At 45.4% G+C, this 21,174-nt stretch overlaps 1 protein-coding gene and 1 long non-coding RNA gene across 5 annotated transcripts in view; one reads left to right on the top strand and one right to left on the bottom strand.

The window, feature by feature from the left end:
* LOC135378026 (uncharacterized) overlaps nt 1–21,174 on the top strand; it is a 96,209-nt gene that overhangs the window by 19,621 nt on the left and 55,414 nt on the right. Inside the window, exon 3 of one of the 2 annotated variants that reach the window (XR_010418239.1) lies at nt 2,960–3,516. The exons of the other annotated variant lie outside the window; for it this stretch is intronic. This is a non-coding gene — a long non-coding RNA (uncharacterized LOC135378026). Of the gene's footprint in view, nt 1–2,959; nt 3,517–21,174 lie in introns of those variants that run through there. 2 annotated transcript variants of the gene reach the window in all.
* LOC135378019 (iroquois-class homeodomain protein IRX-4-like) overlaps nt 15,692–21,174 on the bottom strand; it is a 69,382-nt gene continuing 63,899 nt past the window's right edge. For 2 of the 3 annotated variants that reach the window (XM_064610837.1, XM_064610839.1), the window contains exons 7-8: nt 17,835–17,943; nt 15,692–17,470 (exon numbers count right to left, since the gene is read on the bottom strand). In XM_064610837.1, coding sequence (XP_064466907.1) covers nt 17,452–17,470; nt 17,835–17,943 — 128 coding nt within the window. In that variant the 3' untranslated portion in view covers nt 15,692–17,451. Of the gene's footprint in view, nt 17,471–17,819; nt 17,944–21,174 lie in introns of all 3 variants that reach the window. The other variant, XM_064610838.1, reaches the window with a different exon arrangement.

Genomic DNA, 21,174 nt, shown 5'->3' with positions numbered 1-21,174 from the left:
TAACCGTACCAACGGTTTGCTAAAACTGCCTATAGACGACCTGAGCCCCTATGTCATTCATTACGTAACGCCGCCGCGCAAAGCATGCTGGGCACTATCAGTTTTATCGGCATATCAGCCGATGCGTTCTTTCCGCTTCTTGCCCACCAGTCCTCTCGTGACGTCACATCTTTGTAAACAGAGTGTCGTGTATTGTCTCCTAGTAGCTTCTTTCATGATGTCGTGAAATGTCGTATGCGGATTGGCCTTTGGACAAGCTCCCGGGCCATTAGGATGATCGCCTTACATGCCGAGACTGGAAGATGACGCGGGTTCGAATCCGGGCACCGACTGGGCTGCCTCAGGTTTTCCCTGGGTTTTCCAGCAGACTTTGCAGACGAATGTCGGCACAGTTCCCCCTGAGGTCGGCCCAGGACGCATACTAACCCCCTCTCTCGCACTCATTCCTGCTGTCCTCTCTCCATCTGTCTACGTCTGTACGCCGGTCATAGCCACAGTTGCTTCGCGGCGCTAAGACGGAATAAAAAAAACATACTGTTAGATCACTTCTCCCCATTACGCAATGCAAATTTTCCTAAGAGATCAGTATGAAAGGGCAAAGCATGCAATTCATCCAAAAGATTCTTATCGTTCATCAATGAAGGTATACTACGTTGCTGCCTCTACGTTTTGATCATAGGATTCGGTTTCCGGACTCCGGTGGGACGGGAGTTCCGGAATAAATATCGTCATCAGACGTGTCACAAGCAAGGCAGGTCCGTGTCCTCGCATTACACAAATCTGCGCTTTGTGTGAGATGAAAACGCCTCAATGCTTCCCCTGTGATGTGACCCTAGGTACAACAATGACCGAGCATGCGAACCAATCATGCTAAACAGATGACATGTTCGGACATAGTTTTCACCATGTTGCTATAGAGTAACTCATATGCACGCGGAACATGTAAAATAGAGTGGTATTATTGTGAACACTAGGTCACTGGTTGTCAGGTGCTTGCAAAGTATACAGCTTCATGTATCCAAATAATTGCTTGTTGTTTCTTCACAAACCTTCATTAGAAAAAAAAAAAAAAAACTTACAGCGGATCGAAACATTCAAAAATTTATTGTGAACAAGACTCTCACGTAGTAGCTACACTTCACCAGACACGAATATTCACAATACTTTTTTGTGTGTTTCAAACCGTTGTAAGTTTTTTTGTGATTCATCGTTCGGTCGCTTGACATTCTTATTGTTTTTCTTGCAACTTATCAAACCTTTATTAGAACGACATTCTTGTTGCGTGACTTAAGCAACTGATTGAAAATATGAACACCTTTTTTTCTGCACTTTTAAATACGCGGTTACGTCCCCGGAGAAACTTCCCAAAAAGCTGCATTGCTTCCGTGGAACATTAATGTGGGCGTGTATCAGAGCACTTACGTTGGGGTAGGGAATGCTAGAATGAAATGCTTCTATAGAGTCGGTTTCCCACGTGTTTTACGACGAGGATGCAGCAATGAGAAAGTAAATCACTTAGAAACCTCCGAACACCCACAGTGTGGTTATGGCGGCGTATGTACGCTTCATCGACGCGGAGTGCCCCTTCCTTCCAGGCGCAATAGGGCTCCCTCAAAACGCGTGCCGCCATGTAGTGAGTGGGCAGGGTGATGGAAGGGGGGGGGGGGGGAGGCGTCCTTTGTGTGTCTCAGAAAGAACCATATGACCACTCACGTGACCGACACGTGACCGGTGTCACAATGAACAACTCATTAGCGTACATTCTGTCGAAATGTGACAAATTATAGATTCCCTTTTAAAGAGCGAGCAGAATACTTTGGTGTTCAGACATTACGCGGCGAGCATTTGTGTGGCGCGTGATTAAATGAAAACTTCAGGCGTGTGAATGTGGAAGTATATCGCAATAGGATAGACGTGGTTTCGACAGCGAAATGTTTTCAATCACGCGAAAAAGAGCACATTTCTTCTGACGGTTCATATCCCTGAGTTTGGAGTGTTCGTCCTCCTGTCACAACCCCAAACTCAGGGATATGTTGTCCACGTCAAATTTTCACCAGCTCGCTCTCATAATCGTTTTATGCTCAACATTTCTTCTGTATACAACGTTCAATTCACATGGGAAACTGGGGCGCGTACATATATTTCACTTTTGGGACTTCATTAATATTTGGGATGTAAGTTAAATGAACGAATGAATGAATACTTTACTCATTGATTCCCATTGATAGTTACAATGTGGGCGGAAACCACAGTGCCAAAAGCTGCAAACAGCAACGCGGGATCAGTATTCTTGCTTCTTTGCTCCATAACCTACTCATCCCCACGTTCTTCTTTTGTCCTCTACTGAGAAAAGCTGGAAACATGAAGTTGGACGTGAGGTCAGTCTTGTTGAACTGCGAATGTATTAATTGCGGGGACTTAACCTGCCTGTCTTGTTACGCTTTCTGCAAGCAAAGCTCTTCATGTGCTTTGAATACCTTGATGGAAATTACGTTCTGCCTTTCGTTCGCGTGTGCAATTCGAAGATAATGTGAACTATCAGGTAAGTGTGATGAATGAGAGTTAAGGTGGGACATTGAAAGCTGTATTCGTCCTATGGTTCGCTCGCGACCGTGTGTCTGCATTTATTCGAAAAATGCGTTGTTCGACATCAAAGCACGGAGCAGCCGAACGAAACGCTGTAGATTCCGACATGAGAAGACTCGCCATGCATGTTTAACATGATGGCACACACCAATTGAAATCCACTTTTCAGCACTTCACGCCCTCTGCTCGGTACGCTTAATCTGCCGGAAATTCCCAGAGATTGGAAAATTTTGCCAACAATGCAATCATAATTGTCGACCCGGAAACGTACAAAGAACTTTTTTTGTGTGTGTCCTACGTGTTTTTTCCCCTCGATTTTTCCCGTTTTTTCCCCAAACTCGTAGTCTTCTCTTCTCATTTTTTTTATTTTCAGCATTTCCAGCAAAAATGCCTCCCCGCGTCGTTCCGGAGGGAAGAGGGAACGTCCATTTTTCACGGGAATCTACGGGATGAAAGCATGGACGTTTGCTTTTGAAGACAGGGTCCAGGAGATGGGGCTTTTGCTGTTTATGTTCCCACATCCCCATTGATTTTGCCCTTCGTTTTGTGTGCTTTCTTTTACATACGTGTATCAGTCTTTGGAGTCCGAAAAGTGGAGCAAATTGCTGCTTTCCGGGCCTCCGTGGGCTAAAGGGGGTATTACTCAGCGGAACGATCCCCCGGACACTGAGTCATTTTGGTTAAAGGTTATTGGTGATGTCCCGTAGCGTGCGGCGGAGATGCCTCGTTGTATGAGTGTTCCAGTGGTTTGTCAAGGGAAATGGGATTACGAAAGGAAGGGGAGCAATCAATATGAACTTGATGGTGGACTTCCTGATACCATAACTATATGGCGGGATAATGGTGATGCATGTTGCTTCCCGATCACCTTTCGTTAGTTTACAGCATGCACCGCTAGGCAAAAGAAAATAATATTGAAGTATTTTATTACCGAGAGCACAGTGCTAAAAGCTTATGTGATGTAATGATATTTTCATATAGAACTGAGCGAGTGAGAGACATTGCATAAGAAGAAAAAAGAAGGAAAGATGAAGAACTGGATGAATACAGTTCCAACGAGTTGTGGCAGGATAATTACGCTCTCAAATAAAAAATCGCAGAAAATTAACGCAATCTAGCACTCGTAGCAAGCAATGACAACTACATGATCTATCTTTGTCGCGAGTAAAACTAAAAGTGGCCACAATCTAATGACATAACGTTCTACGGACTGTCGAAACGGTGTAAGCTTACCACTGCCGCTGCCACTTTTTAAACAGTTATGTTCTTCCAGATCTACTATATTGTTAGGCAGCACAACGTCGTGATGGAGGTGTTTATTCACCGAACGATAGATGGGGAATGGCTGCGCTCGTGGTGGGCAGATGTATGGTCAGCTAGCTGGATCGGTCGTCGTCTTCGTCACAATATGAACGTCGTATTAACACCTACAAAGCTCACAGAGATGTCGCACATATTTTTTTGCGAAAGCGTAAAACACGATTCCTGCTTAATATATCTCACTGCGATGCTGAGGAAACATCGTCGTATGTTGTGGAAACGAAACAAACCACAAGATGTTAGGCCGACGTCACCGAAGATAGGTCGACGCTGCGACTTCCTAAATTGTTGAACTTGATGACATGCCCACATTCGGTGTGTTCACCTCAAGTTCGTCATAGTGCGGAGGGAGATTGAAGCTCTGAATTGCAAGCAGGTAGATGAGGAAAAGGCAAGCCTCAAAATCCTTTCGATTCGATACAGAAGAATTTGTCGCGGGTTACAAGACCGACCTCCATCCCCGAAGATTTCCACTCGGCTGTGCAGTCTGCCCTGACATTCGCTTTAAAACACGATGGAGAAGTTTATTATCAATATTAAAGTTCTAACGTATAGGAAGGCGTGTTTCCCAATGAGCAATGAGTTTCTGAGCCCCGCCTCTTCGATGTCGATCCCGGAGCAGGGCTCCCAATTTATTTCACACACTGTTCAGGGGAGCTCCCGTGGAAATTCAGGAGGGTGAGACTGTTTTGCGTTTTTCAATTCCCTTGATTACTTCATTGATATAAAGTAGGTCGCATGACACGCTACGCAATGGGAAACATTGGGATGATGCTCTCTAAACTGCGGTCTACTTATCGTTTGTCTTGTGGCTCTGCATCGATGGGACACGGTTTATATTTTCCAGGAGGGCAGGCCGTGTTTTTGCTACGCATTATGTATCTCGCGGTGGAATACGGGCGCTGAAAAAGATTAAATATAATCACAAGATCATGACCTATAGCATAATATTAATCAAGCCAATCATAAAACAGAACATCCCTTGGCAACAACCTCGTAGTTTCAAGCTCTGCATGAGTTTTGCAGTTGAATACCATTTTTTGTCGTGATGTTTTCCATTTCCGCACCTTTGTACTGCGCCTTTCATGTATGTGATTTGTTAGAGGAAAATTCATTACACACCTGCACCAACCCGCTCCCCACTATAGACAGACAAAACAACTAACAAATCGTACAACTCGCACAAGGGGGACTATGTAAGTAGTGTTCAGTATGCGGCAGTGCAATATTCAGCAATGTGCAACAATGGGAACGTATGCAATCTATGTAGAGAACACAATAGCCTATAGCCGCTCTGCAGTTGTGCTTCAGAAGGAAAGTGTGCACAGACACATAATTCTATACAGATCTACATTATCGTACAGCAGGACAGGTGTGAAGCTAGAGTTGTAACCCAGATTGCAACACGTCCACCCTTGACACGAATAGAAGGATGCGTGCACCATGGACGCTCGAAGCCATCTCGCACAACTCCAAACCAGCCGAGCTGCGATACGTTTGTGAGGTTCATCCGCAAGATTCGCAGCGTCAAGAACAAATGCGTGCTGCGTCGTAGGTACGCCACAGCTTTAAAGCGAGTCGCCCACAAAGTGTGTGCACCGCAAGCCGTGACAAGAAGACCAATTCCGTGGTATGGCTGCTGCGATCGAGCGCGACGGGCAGGGGACTGTACAGTGCTGGACAAAAGTTTACGGAACACGTTCCGGAGCATTTCTTCCTCAGAGTGACACGCTAGCGGCGAATCGTACCGTACGGACTTAACATATGCCTAGGTCAGGGGGGGATCTAGGATTTTTCTTAGGGGGGGGTCCACTATGGACAAGTGCCAGGTGCATGCTGGGATTGGTCCATTGAACCCTATGTTCAAGTCTGGAATTGAGGGGGGGTGTCAGGACATCGGGACCCCCCCCCTAAATCCGCCCCTGGCCTAGATAACCTAGTCACCTGTTTGTAAGTCCGTATGGTAGCATTCGCTGCTAGCGTGTCACTCTTAGGAAGGAATGTACCGGAGCGTGTTCCGTAAACTTTTGTCTAGCAATGTACCAGGCTGCTCAACAAGCCTCCGGAAGATTTGCTCAACAAGCCTCTAGACGAGGCACCCATATAGACCTCATTACCACTCATGTCAACCTCACCGTAGAATGGACAACTATTCGTGAACAGGACGTCCCACGTGGTCGCGCGTGAGCTGAATGTAAAGCCTTCCATGCAAAACACCACATGGCGTCACACAAAGAATCAGGCAGCTATGGACACGCTGCTGCGCTCAACAAGACGGTTTCGTTGTCGTCGCGCAGGCCTGGCAATACTCAAGTTGGTTTGTACTTCGCGTCGTGAAACAGCCACTCTACTGACAGTACAGGACGAGAAGCAGAAGTCAGGGCATGCGCAGGGAGGATTAATACCAGCTTTTGATGGCACACACGAATGAATGGCGGCATGGAACCGGCACTGCGACGTGGCTACTGGGGGTACATGGTGCGTTGTTCGAGTGCGGAGCGAGATCCAGCACAACACACCTCCTCTACCTGTCAAGAGCACTTTGTTCACCGCAGAGGATACGGTAGTCAACGTTGATTTACTGCAGAGAATACATAAAACTGTCTTCTTTGCAATTCTGTTCATGAGACATCGTCGGTATCAGACTGTGCAACTCCTCCTCAGTAAATGGGAAGGGAGAGTAACGCGAGACTTCGCTGCATCGCTTTCTTCGGGAGAAATAGAGCATTGCAGTGTGGATACTCGCAGTGGGGATATTGGATAAGGCACAATTACCAGATGATCAGATACTATACTGCCTACAGAATGCGCTGCGTAGTCGGTTGCCTGGCATTTGGAACATAGGTAGCTGTCTTTTAGTATAGGGCTATATAGGGCTAGTATAGGGTCAAGTATAGGGCAAAACTGGTCAAATATACCGCCCGGGATGTTAGAAATGTGCTGCATTGCCCAGATCTCTCTCTGTTTTGCGCGTGCGCTGAACCGCCAACGCTATCGCTTACGTACGCAAACCCGATAGCGTACGGTGCACTAAAACTCTCTATTATTGCTTTTGTAGTGCCTTTGAGGTGTTCTTGCATCTCTCTGGCGGGTGGCCTCCACCTTCGTAATGGTGATGATGCACAGAACAAGACCAGGGACGTGAGTCGCGAAAAGATCGAACAGTCTACATCTACGGTTGATTAGCTAAGGAAATAATAGGTGGCGAAAAACAGCGAGCGAGATACAGAGAGACAACACCGGACACGCTCGGTCCTGACTCATAAGCCTGTCCGGTGCTGTCTCTGTGTATCTCGCTCGCCGTCTTTCGCCATGTCTAACCAACTAGCCCAACTCCGCACCTTGACCGGAAATAATACGTTGAATACGTATTTTCGCAGCCAGTAGTTCAAGGACTACTCTTCTCGCGCACTGCCTACCCAAAGATAAGATAAGGCAACGTGTACGGGTTCGAATCCCGGTGCCGGCTGTGCTTTCTGGGTTTTTTCCTGGGTTTTCCTCAGACGCTTTCAGACATGTGTCTGCACAGTTACGTTAGAAGTAGGTCCAGGACGCACATACCCCCAGGGCGTCAGTCGTGACGTTACCCACCCCTGTCAGGCCGACAACGGCGAGCCCTTTCACCAGCACCACCACCACCCCCACCACCGCCGTGTCTCATTGTTCTGGTGACGCAGCACCATCGTTAAGGTACGCTTCATTTTGTGACTTGGCCTTCGCGACAATGCTGCCTTCATGATGGAATACAGTTCAGAGTCGCCCATCCAGGGGTTTGGACACATGTAGTATCTAGGTAGCAAGCAATGCATTGTGGCCGCCCGCATGCATACTGAGGTGGTAATCTATGGTTGGTCCTGAGCGTGTTATATGCTGTTATATATAACTACGATAGCTTCAACTTATGCAAATAAATTGCTATTTTTTAATATCTACTTTCCTTAGACGAACAATGTTTCCAACAACTGCTGACTATGCCTTCTCTCCCGGAGGCACTTTGTTTCCGTATCGGTCTTTCTGGGCTCATTTCCCACATAGAGGAAGACTCGTAGTGCTTGGCCCTGATTCAAGGATGAAATAGAGGCTTTGGGTCTCATGAAGGAGGCGAACAGAAGTAAAACTGCCGTATCGGCAGGCACATTGATCGGTGGTGGTGGTGGTCGTGAAAGGGCTCGCCGTGGCACATTGATCGGAAACTAAGTGACACGACCAACCAACCAACCAACCAACCAATCAACCAACTAACTGATCAAGTGAAGCTAGTCATTCAGCAAGCTGCTGATTGCCATACAGTTTTGGTCTCCTTCGGGTGCGCCTGTGTGCCCTCTGCGATGCTTGATGCGTAACTTGAAGATGGAGATGCAGGTTTCTTTCGATATGTATATAGATCACCGGCCATCAAGATTGCGCTTACGCTGTTTTTCAAATGAAAAATGCAAAGGTCGGGTGCAGAGCTCGGGTCTCATAGCAAGATTATTTCTACTCGAATTGGATTTCCGAAGAATTGAAAAACATTGATCTTGGCAGTATGCGTGAATACATATTTGATTCTACGGAAGAATTTTGACTCAAACAACATACTGGCGGCTCAGAACGCTATTCACGTAAAGTGCTCAGGTTGCCCTTGCAACAGTGATGGGGCGTACTTGAAGTCCTACTTTGTAAGTGCTATACTTTAAGTACATTTCAAAATGTGTACGTGTATTGTGCTTAAAGTACTTGTCTGTGGTGCCTTATCAGCAACTGCCAGGGGCGGATCCAGACCCTCACCCAAGTGCGTAGCGAGGGAGGGGGAATCCTACTTTAATCTGGTGTTTTAGGGGCCATCGCTCAACCGCCTCCCCCCGGATCCGCCGCTGTCAAGCGCCAAACAAGACTGCGCAGAAAAATCGGATAACACCAAACGATTTTTGTGTCTTGAAGAGGAATTTTTTAGAATAAAATTCATTGTTGATAGGCTTGAAATGCTCACTAGCTATTAAGAACTTGTACTTCTTAGTTGTTCAGCAAGGAACGGAAAGGTACACATGCACGGCTATGCAGATAGGCAGCGTGATGACTGGAGTTTTCCTGTGCTCCCAAGACCTGATCCTGCTCATCTTTTAAATTGATCCCTCCATTGGGGCAGTTAAGAGTTATTCTGTTTCACAATGTGTGACTTTTTAATTATTGATTTGATTTATTGTTTGATATTAATTATCTGCTAAGTACAGGAAGAGACTGAAAGGCACACATGCTTCCGCTATTCATTTTGCCTTTTTTTACATGATCACACGAATTAGTTTGTCGCGAATAACGAAAAACATAAAAATGAAGTTAAACGTTGCACTTTACATTCCTTTTTGTTTTATTTTAAAACTCGCGTGGTATTTCCGAACGGAGCGAGGAGTGCTCGGAAAGTATGTAGTCTCTGTTGGCGTGTCTCATTTTTGTCTGAGAGAATGCTTTCTTGCATGCTGCACACCTGTGTCTATAGTATCAGAGCACTGCGCAGATGAATAAGTCAGGGCTTATTCATGCTTTGCACTAGCCCCTACAAGTAGCCCCTAGCCCCTGTACTAGCCCCTGCAAGAGACTGAAAGGCACACATGCTTCCGCTATTCATTTTGCCTTTTTTTACATGATCACACGAATTAGTTTGTCGCGAATAACGAAAAACATAAAAATGAAGTTAAACGTTGCACTTTACATTCCTTTTTGTTTTATTTTAAAACTCCCGTGGTATTTCCGAACGGAGCGAGGAGTGCTCGGAAAGTATGTAGTCTCTGTTGGCGTGTCTCATTTTTGTCTGAGAGAATGCTTTCTTGCATGCTGCACACCTGTGTCTATAGTATCAGAGCACTGCGCAGATGAATAAGTCAGGGCTTATTCATGCTTTGCACTAGCCCAGCTGATTGACTGTGCGCATATAAATGCAAATTACGCCGTTGGGTCCCATTCTTATTTGCAAGTTAGCAGGGCTTGTCGAAAATTCTTGCAAAATTTTTTGCTAAAATATCAAAGCATAATTACTTCCAACGACCAGACGGTGAAATGTGGAGTGATACAAACTAAATTTGCAATGTACTTAAGAAGCACTTCTGTTTTAAGTACATTCACAGTATTGTGCTTTGTCATGTACTTAAAATAGGGGTGACCGGGGAGAGTCGTCACACGGGTAAGTTGTCACATGCCTAGCAAATGAGAACTAAGCAAAACAGCTTGGCCGTTTTGCTGCCATTGTTAGCCTCACGAACAACCAGTAAGTGAACAAACCACCACTACCGAACAAACTTTGGCGGTCATGGAAATTCTGGCAGTGGGTTCACGTGTTACGGTGGAAAGTAATATTTCCATTATATAAAATTTTCAAATTTTTCAGGATGCGTACAAATGATGTGAATCTTACACATGACCACAACATGTATTTGTTGAACATGAGAGAACTGATGTTCTGAGGCTGAAACAACATAGAAAGGACAAACACATACAATCCAGAAGATCCATGTAATCCAGAAGATGTGGGTTCGAGTCCTACAGCTGGTCAACCTATTCAGCGACTTCCATCTTTCACATGTATTTGTTACAGGCAAAACCAGGCATTCCAGGCATTTTATGAAATGCCGCGTTCGCTCAGGCATTTCGTTAAATGCCTAGAGAGGCGGCCCAGGTATTTCGTTAAATGCCCGTTCGCGTCGGGCATCTTGCAAAATGCTTCGGGAGTGCTATCTACAAGGAAGGGAATGAAAACAGTGAGTGAGTAAAAAGAAGGAAACATGGAGAAATTGGCACCACCAACATGGACTAGGAAGGAAGGCATTAAGATCAGAAAAGAGAGATAACAAAAAAAAAAAAAAAAAGAGAGAGAGAGAACTACCCCTCCGCACCACACAAGGTATATCGCAGAGGAGGCAGCTAAAAGAGACAAAAATTATGCCTCCCGAAAGAGGGAGGAAGGCAGTGCGAATTCCTAGCAAGCTTGCTCGCGAGTCAGTGAATATCACCCATGAGAGGCCAGTTGGAGAAGAAGCAGCGTGACGAAGCGCCAGCAGAATCCCGAGAAGCTCCGCAACAGTTGATGGCATTTGATGGGACAGGCCAGCACTCAGTTGAACATGTTCTTGTGGCATGACGGCAGCACACGTAGATCCCGCGTTCTGAGAGGATCCATCCGTGTAAAACTGCTTTCTGTAGCTGAAGCTGTCAATAAGAACAAGGCTGTGTTGACGCAAACCGCAAGGAGGTGTCGATCTCGGAATGCCTGGGACCTCGAGGTAGGCAACAGGCTCATGCAGCGTCCAGCCGGGATGCATGGTTGAGGCTTTAATGTTGCACAATATACAGGTTTCATGGGTGCACTGCAAGCTAGCCGTTATTGGTTGTATAGGCCGGCATTGTACATGTAAAAAGGCCACAGAAGCTGTTTCTGGCAGACGTAGTTTGCGGTGTCAATCGCTCTGCCAGTTCAAACACGTGACAACTTACCCCACAGTGTCTTTACCTCACCAGCGGCCTTGACTGCCCAACGTATTCTATTGAAAATCCGTGAAAAGTCTCCCAAGGATGAATATGTTACAGGCAACAGGCAAAATCACACATTTCGTTAAATGACTGAACGATTGCAGGCATTTTATGAAATGCCGGGTTCGGGCAGACATTTAATCTAATCCCTTAAAAAAAAGCTAGGCATTTCGTTAAATGCCTAGAACAGCGGTCCAGGCATTTCGTCAAATGCCTGTTCGCGTCGGGCATTTAGGAAAATGCCGGAATATGCCAGCTGTCGTCATGCCGAACCAAGTAGACTTTTCCCCCCTTTCCTTGTACGAAACGGAAAGGTGGACGCTGTGCGTGCAGTATGGGTGGTCTTTATATCTAGAACAGCACTTAGTCTTTTGTCGGTCGTGGGCCTCTGTGAGGAAACTGCACCATCGCCGGTGTCTTAAGTGTACATGTTACATGCAAAATGCCCAAAAAAGCCCGACAGCCGCAGTAACCTAACGTATGACATCATAAACTAGGTTAGTTTAGTATTAGGTTAAGTTAGGTTGATGCGACTGTGACAGCCTGCATCGTGCCCAAACTTCCTTTTGAAACTGACTTTGGGGAGGCGAGGCAGGCTGCCACAGCCGCACTAACCTAACCTAACATATCACTAAACTAACAGACATCATAAACTTGGTTAGTTTAGTGCGGCTGTATAGCAGCTTGCCTCGCCTCCCCAAATCCGTTTCTATAATGAAGCCGAGTTGCGGAATGGTGACGCCTACCAAAATAATGCCTAAGCCGGCAATGGATCGGTGGCCATCCCGAAGTGTCATTTCCTGTCCGCATCTCGTTGTTAAGATGGCGATCAAATGCGTGACGACATTAAAATTTCCTTGAGTTTGAGGGAAGATACAGGACCAGTAGAGGACACGACAGACCGTCATGTTATGTTCATCGAGTAAAAGCGCACACACATACACGGGGTGATGATGAGATGGAACTACGACCGCTATGACGAGTAAAGTCTGTTTCATTTCATTCCAATATCATGCACATCGTAATTATTCTGTATGATCACCCTCCTACTTTATTATACCTGTCGCCTTCTGTTTTCTTCTTCTTCTTCTTCTTTTTTTTTCGTTTTGCGCACATCACTCGTTGGGAAACAAGTCCATATGATCCGTTCCTTTGCGTTCCGGCTAGCACTCGCGACGTCGCTATGTGCTTCACGGGTTCGGACGCCAAGAGAATGCTTCGTAGCATACGTCACAACGCCTGCAGACGTGCATGGTTGGTTGACGCGGAGTCCAGCCTCCTAGCCAGAGTCGACCCGAATTTACGCTTCTGTCTTCCTAGTTGCACGCCGCCTGCCATTGAATCATTGGTGCACCGCCTTCGACTAGACGTTCCTTTCAGCCGTGCCCTATTCTTCAAGATGGGAAAGGTAAACTCGCTGAACTGCCTCACATGTGCTGGTGTGGAGAACACTGAACACATATTAATTAACTACTCCAGGTACAGTGTCCAACTTAATGTCCGTAGAGCCGCCATGGAAAGACTGGACCACCGTCCTCTAGACTTAGTGAAGCTCCTCGGAGAATGGCCGAGGGATCTTAGACATCGTGCGACAGCTGCTGTAATGGCATTCCTTGTGGACATTGCAGCGCCTCTAACTTATTAGACGTCCTAATTTTTATTGTCAAGTGTTTTGGAGTAGCCGGCTCCTGCGTTTTGTAGGAGCCACCATCTCCATATTTTTCTTTTCTAACTCTAACTAACTAAGCCTCAAGATAATAGGTGTTTTATTTGGTACATATCCACAATAAAAACTGACAAGAGAACACACAAGAGACGACTTGCCCCAGCCTGTATGAAGCCTTCCCTGCCATCGGGGCATGTTGTCACATTTGACAACCTCCGCACGGCGTGGTTTTTACATACTATTTTTTGTCTAACCATTATTTAATATGTGTAGCCAAGGGACCCCACCCAACTTCAGCTGTGGCTCCAGCAGCTCAAGCTCAGTGATGGGCAGTACTTGTAATACTCTGTACTTGAGTAGTACCTAAAGTACTTTTTTGGGCACTTTTACTTTACTTCAAGTACATTTTGCTGTACTTTCCGTTGAAGTACCTCAAGTATCCTTCTGTGAGCCTTGCTAGCACGCTGCACATACAGCCGGTAACGTATCCGGCCTGCCACCGTGGTGTGCATTGTGGTGTTCACAGCACTGCGCCTCGGCCTATTTTAGCCAGTTCGCAATCCTATCGGAGACGATAAATTGGCACGACTCAATATGCTCTTCCGCGTTGTTTGCTCATGTGTATAGCGTCCGTGTATGGTTTGTCTGAGAGGTTGCATTTGAACGTATGTATGTGCATATTAGTCTCAGTAAAGAGCTAAAAGGCGTGGCATTAAAAAACAGCATGTTGTATTTGAGGGCACTTCATAAGTACTTTTGTTTTTAATTCCACGTTAGTGCCGCTAAGCAAATGTAGCTATGAGCGGCGTACAGACGTGGACAGATGGAGTGAGGACAGCAGGAAAGAGTGGGGGACAGGGGGATAGTATGCGTCCTGGGCCGACTTCATGGGGGAACTGTGCCGACGTTCGTCTGGAAAGTCTGCAGGAAAACCATAGCGAAACGCCATTTGCGCAGCCGGTGCGGGGATTCGAACCCACGTCACCTCCCAGTCTCAGCATGGAAGGCGGTCATCCTGACCACTATGCCACGGGAGTACATTTCTCGCTACTTTACTTAAAGGAGTACAGAGGGCATTCCAAAAAAGTTTTCAGGTTAAGACGTCTGATGAAAGTGTGTGTGTCAATTTACCTAATGGCGCGAAAGGTTTTGATGTGTGCAATTTGTTTCCCCCCTCCCCCCCCCCCCCAAAAAAAAAAAAACTCACATAAACATGCCTCCGCGCGTTCACCCTTAACTCGCCACTCCGGGTACAACGAGGAGAAGTATGATGCCACGTCACCGATGACGTTACAGGGGCAACTCGTTCTGGTTCGCTGGTCAATGGGGTTCAACGCCCTGTCCCTTTGACGCCGTAAACCAGTTTTGCCAGTTCCCTCGAAGAATTGGGGATAGAAGGAGCGGCCGAATCATAACCGAGCCAGGAGCAATGCTTTTTCAGAACCCCGAACAGCCGAGTAGCAGACGACAGCGGAGTAGCAGACAACATTTCTCTGGACCAGTCAGGGAGCGTGGCCCCTGTAGCGTGAGCGCGAGGTCCCAGGCAGATCACAGGCTGGTACTGCTCTCCACCGCCGTTGCGCACGGTCGCTTTTTGCAGCGAACTTTAAATTCAATTTCTGCGATAATTATGACTCTGTAGGGTGAATTAATTCTTATGGTGCGTCTTACTGGCCCGCTTAGCAGTTTTATACAAAGAAAACTGGGTGTTAAAAATGACTTCTGTGCAGGACTTTTTACTGTATGTAAAGTACATATTTTTGCATGTACTTAATACTTTACTTGAAGTATTTCTCCTGGTACTTTGCCCATCACTGCAGTAGCCTGACATACGTACTTTCGCCACAGAAAAATCGGAAGTAGAAGACAACTTTCCCCAGTGGTGAATCACCCAAGGATTTATGTGTTGTTGTTGTTTTTCCCCCAGTCTCCCTTACTAAATGTGCCAGGTCACTTGGTTACTTTAAGGGCTGTTTTGAGGTACTTTGGCCATCACTGCCTTGCAGGGCAGCATGCAAATAAATATTTTAGACACCTCAATACCATATCTTTTTGTGCATGCATGTACGTAGCGCAGTCATGAACTTCGTTACTGCTGGACAGAGTTCGACGGGTGGAGCCCTAAGCGAAGTAAGATAACACAGGTGACACCGTGTGCCTCAGATTCATCGTTTATTGTTTAAAAAGATCACACGTCTTTGCTTCACTCTACGCAGATGTATCGAGTTATGCTTAGTGCGATCGCAGAACATTTCTGACAGTTGATGCTGGACGCTTGTGACTAGCAAGTGAAATGTTTATATCATTATAAATTGAACTCACGGAAGCCGGTTAGAAACGATCATATGTGGATCAGGAAAAGTATGTTTCTTCTATGTCTTTGGTAACTGTAGCAGGGTTATAACAGAAATCTTTCACAAAATGTGCTCGCAAGCTCAGCACTATTCATAAACAAGTCTTCATAGGACATACATTCTTAAGTACACTGTTCAAAGTGAGCAAACATGTTTGTTGCAGTGGTCACAACAGTAGTCACTGAGACAAAGGCTCTCTTTGGTGTCACTTCTTTGGAATGCTTCATTGCAACAATTATTAACCCCCCCCCCCAAAAAAAAAAAAAAAAAAAAAAAACGTATCACAATACATCGGAACACAAGAGAATACAGAGCAGTGCGAACATGATTATCTCCAACCAAAACGGGCAAAGACTAAATACTTGTAGTGGCGGCCTAATAATTTCTCGCAACGTAGCATACAAACAGCATTCTATCTCTGTACGTCCACGATGTTACGACTGTCTAGCAGAACAGGAGTACAGACGCACATTTTGGTACGTGTAACAATCTGCCGCTTGAGAGGCAAACATCGTTTGAACCCCATAGGAAATATTTTTGAGGTGATCGGTGAACGTATGGTGATCGAGGTGAACAAAGCTGAATGTCTCGCCTTCGGGGCTACATACTGCCTTTCATGCTTGCTGCGTCACAACGAGCATGAAAAGTGTAATGCGTGACACGGTAATTACATCCTATCGTAGTCGGAATATGTACAGCCGGGATCCAAGCGGCGTCCTATAGGTATCTAGAAGTATTTACACGTAGAAAAATCTACAAACGTGAAGTCGAGGGACTGAAGTAATGAACTGAATAATAACGGCACTATTCTTTCAACAGTCACGCGGTATGTTAAGTAAATTTATTTACATATACATATTCTTGGTGAGCGTTATTAAACATTTTATCAAAATGACTCTGCTTTTACGATGTTCAGACGCTATTAGACTTAAGCACCGAGTATAATGTATGTATGCGAAACTTTTTTTTTTTTGTAACCGTATATTGCAAAAAATTCGCCCCTTTTTTGTCCGTTGCTGCGTGTATATCTGTGGGCGGCCACGGGCGGTGCGTAAGGAGAAAAAAATAGGAAAAGAAAGACAAACAAAGCGCAAGTGTAACATGAAGCGAATTAGTTACATATGAGGATGATGGGATCGTGAACGATATTAAAGTTTTCCTAGAAAATGTGCCGTTCACGTATTGTAGTACACTTTAAACTCTGCCTGTTTCGCTTGCACCGAATATTGGCAACGAAGTCGAACAGAAGAGAGGTTACAACGTGTATTCATGCAGTCACGTGCCGAACCCACTATTGTCCATGCACGCAATAGGAGAGCCGCACCATTAGCGTGGCGACGTACGTTCAACAAAAGAAGAAAAAATGTAAACATTTCTGACTAGAAGTAGCACGCCACGTCGAGTCAAATGCGGCTAGTAATGTGCTCATTTGGAAAATGGATAGCAACAACGTCTAAAAAGTTGGAGTGCAGCACTCGAACTGCCACAGCGTTTCGTGCAATAGCAGAGCAAGCATGCACACAGGTCTTTCCTATATAGCACTAGAACATCAGTGGAGAGGCGATGAAGCACGACATGTCAAAAGAGAATAAGGATTTCGTGCTTCCAGCGGTAGCTATGCAGCTCACGAAAGCAACCATTTCGGTGCAGTAACACAACTTTGTTGGGATGAATATGTTACATATATATTACTTTTGTACCGACATTTTATACAGTGGACACTTATTCCTCGTGTGCTGAGATGAGACTCAGACGAACTTGACTCTCCTGTCAGAATGTTTCGTGCTTTCTGCCGGGAACAAGACAAACGGATCCGTGCGAAAAACATTTCACATATTGCTCAAACTGTGAAGCGCATGGTCTGTCTTGGTCAGTTCAGCGTCTTTGGTACAATGCTGTTCGCGAAGCTTCGGATGCAGCGTAGCAGACGATGATCTTGATATGTCCTCTTCAGCAACTTTCCTGGGCAACACTCGTCTTGTAGCTGTCGTGGAGCCAGTAAGTTGAGATTCCTCCGATATCTTCCTGTCAGATGGACTTCGCGTCGCTGAAACACATAGATTGTACGTATGAAACGCATGCGCACATCGGCATCAAATTAGCATCGGAAAATTACGGTCATGATACGGAAATATTCGTATGAGATCCAACAGCATTCTTGATGACTAACAAATGGAAAAGCAAACGAGAGAATCTAAACGGAAGCATCTAATATGATTAGGGTACTTTTCGCGGCGCATGCCTTGGCATTCTACTACAGTGAATTTAGATGGGTAGAAATCCAGCGAACCGGTAGAGATGTAGGAAGGGAGTTGCCTCAGGACAGAAGCCGCCCTGTCCGGCGGCTTCTGTCCTGAGGCAACTCACTTCCTACTACAGTGAATTAGTTTACATACATATTGTGGAATTACCTCTTCGCTACCGGCTTGAAGGCAGTGCTGTTAGACATACAGGAAGGGGGACTGTTGTTCACCAGGGACTGCGGAGGATGAAGACGCTGAGGGCCATCCTTATTTGTCCCTGCATGTAACCAAAAAATATCTATAGCACCATGGTGCGTTGTCCCAGATGTTCTACAGGTCGTGTCTTTCAGTGATCAATCATTTAACCATCGCGTTTTCGTAACATGGTAGTCCATTATAGTCCTTCTGATAGTTCATGAACTGCAAACTAAAAACAATTCGTCAAACACGTTGATTTTATCTATTCGTAAAAAAATCTGCTCTTTTTACGGCATCGTAGAACGCGAGCGTAACTCGTACGCCGGACGGTGTTGCCAAGAATTTATGCTGACCGTCAAAGCAAGCACGACGCCAGGTTACGCCCGCGTAGGCTGTTTCGCTAAACTGTTCTGTATGTTGTCCCGCGGTGTAAAACATCAATTTAATGTTCAGTTTTCCTATAGAACATTTGTTCTTACCGTTACCCCTTCCTTGCCGTTTTCGTACAAAAAGTATATAGTGGCTGTGTGCCATACTGCACAGTATATCAATGTTTGTAACATGGAATCGCTGTAATGCACCGTCTTGGGTCAAAGGCGTCCGCCTTGATTGTTTGACACTTTGCATTTTGCACTAATGGTCCAGAAAGACGTTCACCTTCCTTTTACAGCCAGTCAGGTGACAGAACGATCGCATTCTGAGCGATGGTTGTCTCCTGGTGGTGTTATGTGGTGAAGTTCTACCTCAATAAGCCGTTTTTAAGTCTGAGCGAGCTTCAATTAAGTAGTCAACGCTATGACTAGGAAGAAAGGGGAAGACGGAGAAAGACATAGAAAAAGTGGGGAAGAAAACTTAGCGAAAATGAAGTGAGTTGCTAAAACGGTTTTGCAGAATTTGGGACAAATTGTCGGGTGAAATGAAGCAGGAAGACGTCGGTTTCTTCACTTGGAATCCGTCGTGACCACTATATAGTCACGTCTCCTGGGACAAGTTAACCATTGCATCAGAAGATACACTGATACTCCACTACCCATGTAAAAGAAGTCTCAATACGGTACAATCAGAGTGGTAGAACCCTCAGAATTTTGTGAAATGACAACTGCTGGGAACAAAAACGGCGCGTGTGAATTCCATTGCAACGATTGTGGAAAGCTTTAATGTGATGTGATGTGATAGAAAAAGAAAAAGGTTTAAGTCACGACAAAGTCAGACTGGCTACCCCAGGCCACTTAGCCGCAGTTAGTAGAAATAAATATATAAAAAAGGAGAAAGCTTTAATGTACTACGATATACATTGTTGCTTGTGTATTTTCCGTAGAAATCTCCGTTCCTGCAGGAGCAGCGTCTCGCAGCACTGGAGAACGGCCAACTATTTTGACAACCGCATTTTAATTTACTGCATATATAACGACCTTAAAACGTAATTTTCACCGTCAGTTCATTGAAATTGTTCCGCGAGTATTGTATATCAGAGAAGGCGACGGCTGTTCCTAACGTTAGGAAGTTTTAGTAGAAGGGGGGCACCCAACAAAACGATGGGATAAAGGAAGTTATCCCAGCTTGGCAATGTGATGTGACCCGTCTCAAAGAAACAGCGTGATTGGCTTATCATGTTTTGGGAACTGTTATCGTGAACACCTTCCGATGTACTAAAACTCGCTACTGTCAAATCTAGGCTCACCAATGTGGTGCCAGTCACTTTAAATTCATACCGTGATTCACTTTGTTTTCGGTGTAGTCATCGTGAACCTCTTCCGTTCTATTAAAACTCCCTCTTGTTCGCAAGCCATTACATCCAGTGCAGTTCGCCTTCCTCTGTACAGGGTGTCTTTTTGTTTTTTTGATACAGATTTTTCATTAAAAAACTAAGTGCTATAGACATCCTGTTTTCACTTCTATCATCTCTGGGCCGGCGGATGTTCTTGGTCATCTGTTGCTCAACCGTCGAATGACTAATTACCTAAAAATCGTTCATTAACTTTTTAATTATAAAAGCTACGAAGTTGTCCCAATGAGAACATCTGGTCCCTTCGGTCACCTGATACCGTATCCGTTTTCAGAACAAAAATCCGTTCGATAGATCGTCCGCAAAAAATTCGTGAAGGAACACCATTTTCTTCTTTATTTTGTTCATTGCGCATCTCCAGAAACGCGTCTTCACATCACTCCCAATGTGAGAGGATGAAGGAGCACAGTGTCGCCTCATGCGTCGAAGATGAGCTTTAACTTGCTGAAGCAAAACAAAATCGAATGTATCGGGTGACGCTATCGGAACTGCCTAGGGTTGCAACTCTAGGGTTGCATTTTCTGTTTTCTTTTAATCTTTTTCCAGGACGCAAGAGGCGATAGTGTGCTCTTTCACTCTCTCGCATTGGGGGTGAAGGAAAGACGCGTCTCCGAAGATACGCAATGAACAAAATAAAGAGAAAAAAATGGTGTACTGTGTCGATTTTTTTGCGGACGATCTATCCAACGGATTTTTGTTCTGAAAACGGCTACGGTATCAGGTGACCGAAGGGACCAGATGTTCTCATTGGGACAACTTCGTAGCTTCTATAATTAAAAAGTTAATTAACGATTTTTAGCTAATTAGTCATTCGACGGTTGAGCAACCGATGGCCAAGAACGTCCGCGGGCCCAAAGATGATAGAAGTGAAAACAGGATGCCTATACCCCTTAGTTTTTAATGAAAAGTCTGTATCGAAAAAAAAAGACACCCTGTATACGTATCTGACAGGTTAGTGCCACAGAGCAGTATGCCGTTATCAAGGTACTGCTCGCGATACGGTTGTCTGAAATCGCCGATCACTGGATCCTAAGCCCGCGCTTCCTTCGTTGCCCTCCGAAATGTGGTGTCAGTATTGCATTGAAGGGTAGACCATATGCTGCACATGTTTATTACTCAAAACAAATGGTCTTGCAACATCTGGAGATTTAGGATGGAATAAACAGCAGGACGCTAATTTCAGACAACCGTGTCGCGAGCAGTACATGGCCTTGGGCAGAACTGCTCTGTGATGCTTTGATATGGATCGAGGAACCTTATCTTACAAAATGAAAACACGCATGCATGAAGCTTGCACGAAGGATTGTCGCTCCAGTAAACCGAGCACATATATTCAACGGATGCCATTTAGTTTCGCGTGTCGCTGAGCCATCAGTGACTGCGATACATTTGCTTGTTTAAAATGGATCTCTTTTCCCACATAATTAGTTAGGCCCCGTACAACGAGGCTGAAGCAAATGAGAGACGGTTCCCAGTGCTGAATAGACTCTATGCACTGCAGGGTTCTGCGTTCGTACGCGTTAT

Source organism: Ornithodoros turicata, chromosome 1 (assembly GCF_037126465.1).
Source record: "Ornithodoros turicata isolate Travis chromosome 1, ASM3712646v1, whole genome shotgun sequence".
Classification (NCBI taxonomy): Eukaryota; Metazoa; Arthropoda; class Arachnida; order Ixodida; family Argasidae; genus Ornithodoros; species Ornithodoros turicata.
The sequence above is the reverse complement of the archived record's forward strand: the minus strand, read 5'-3'. Positions and strand labels throughout refer to the sequence as shown.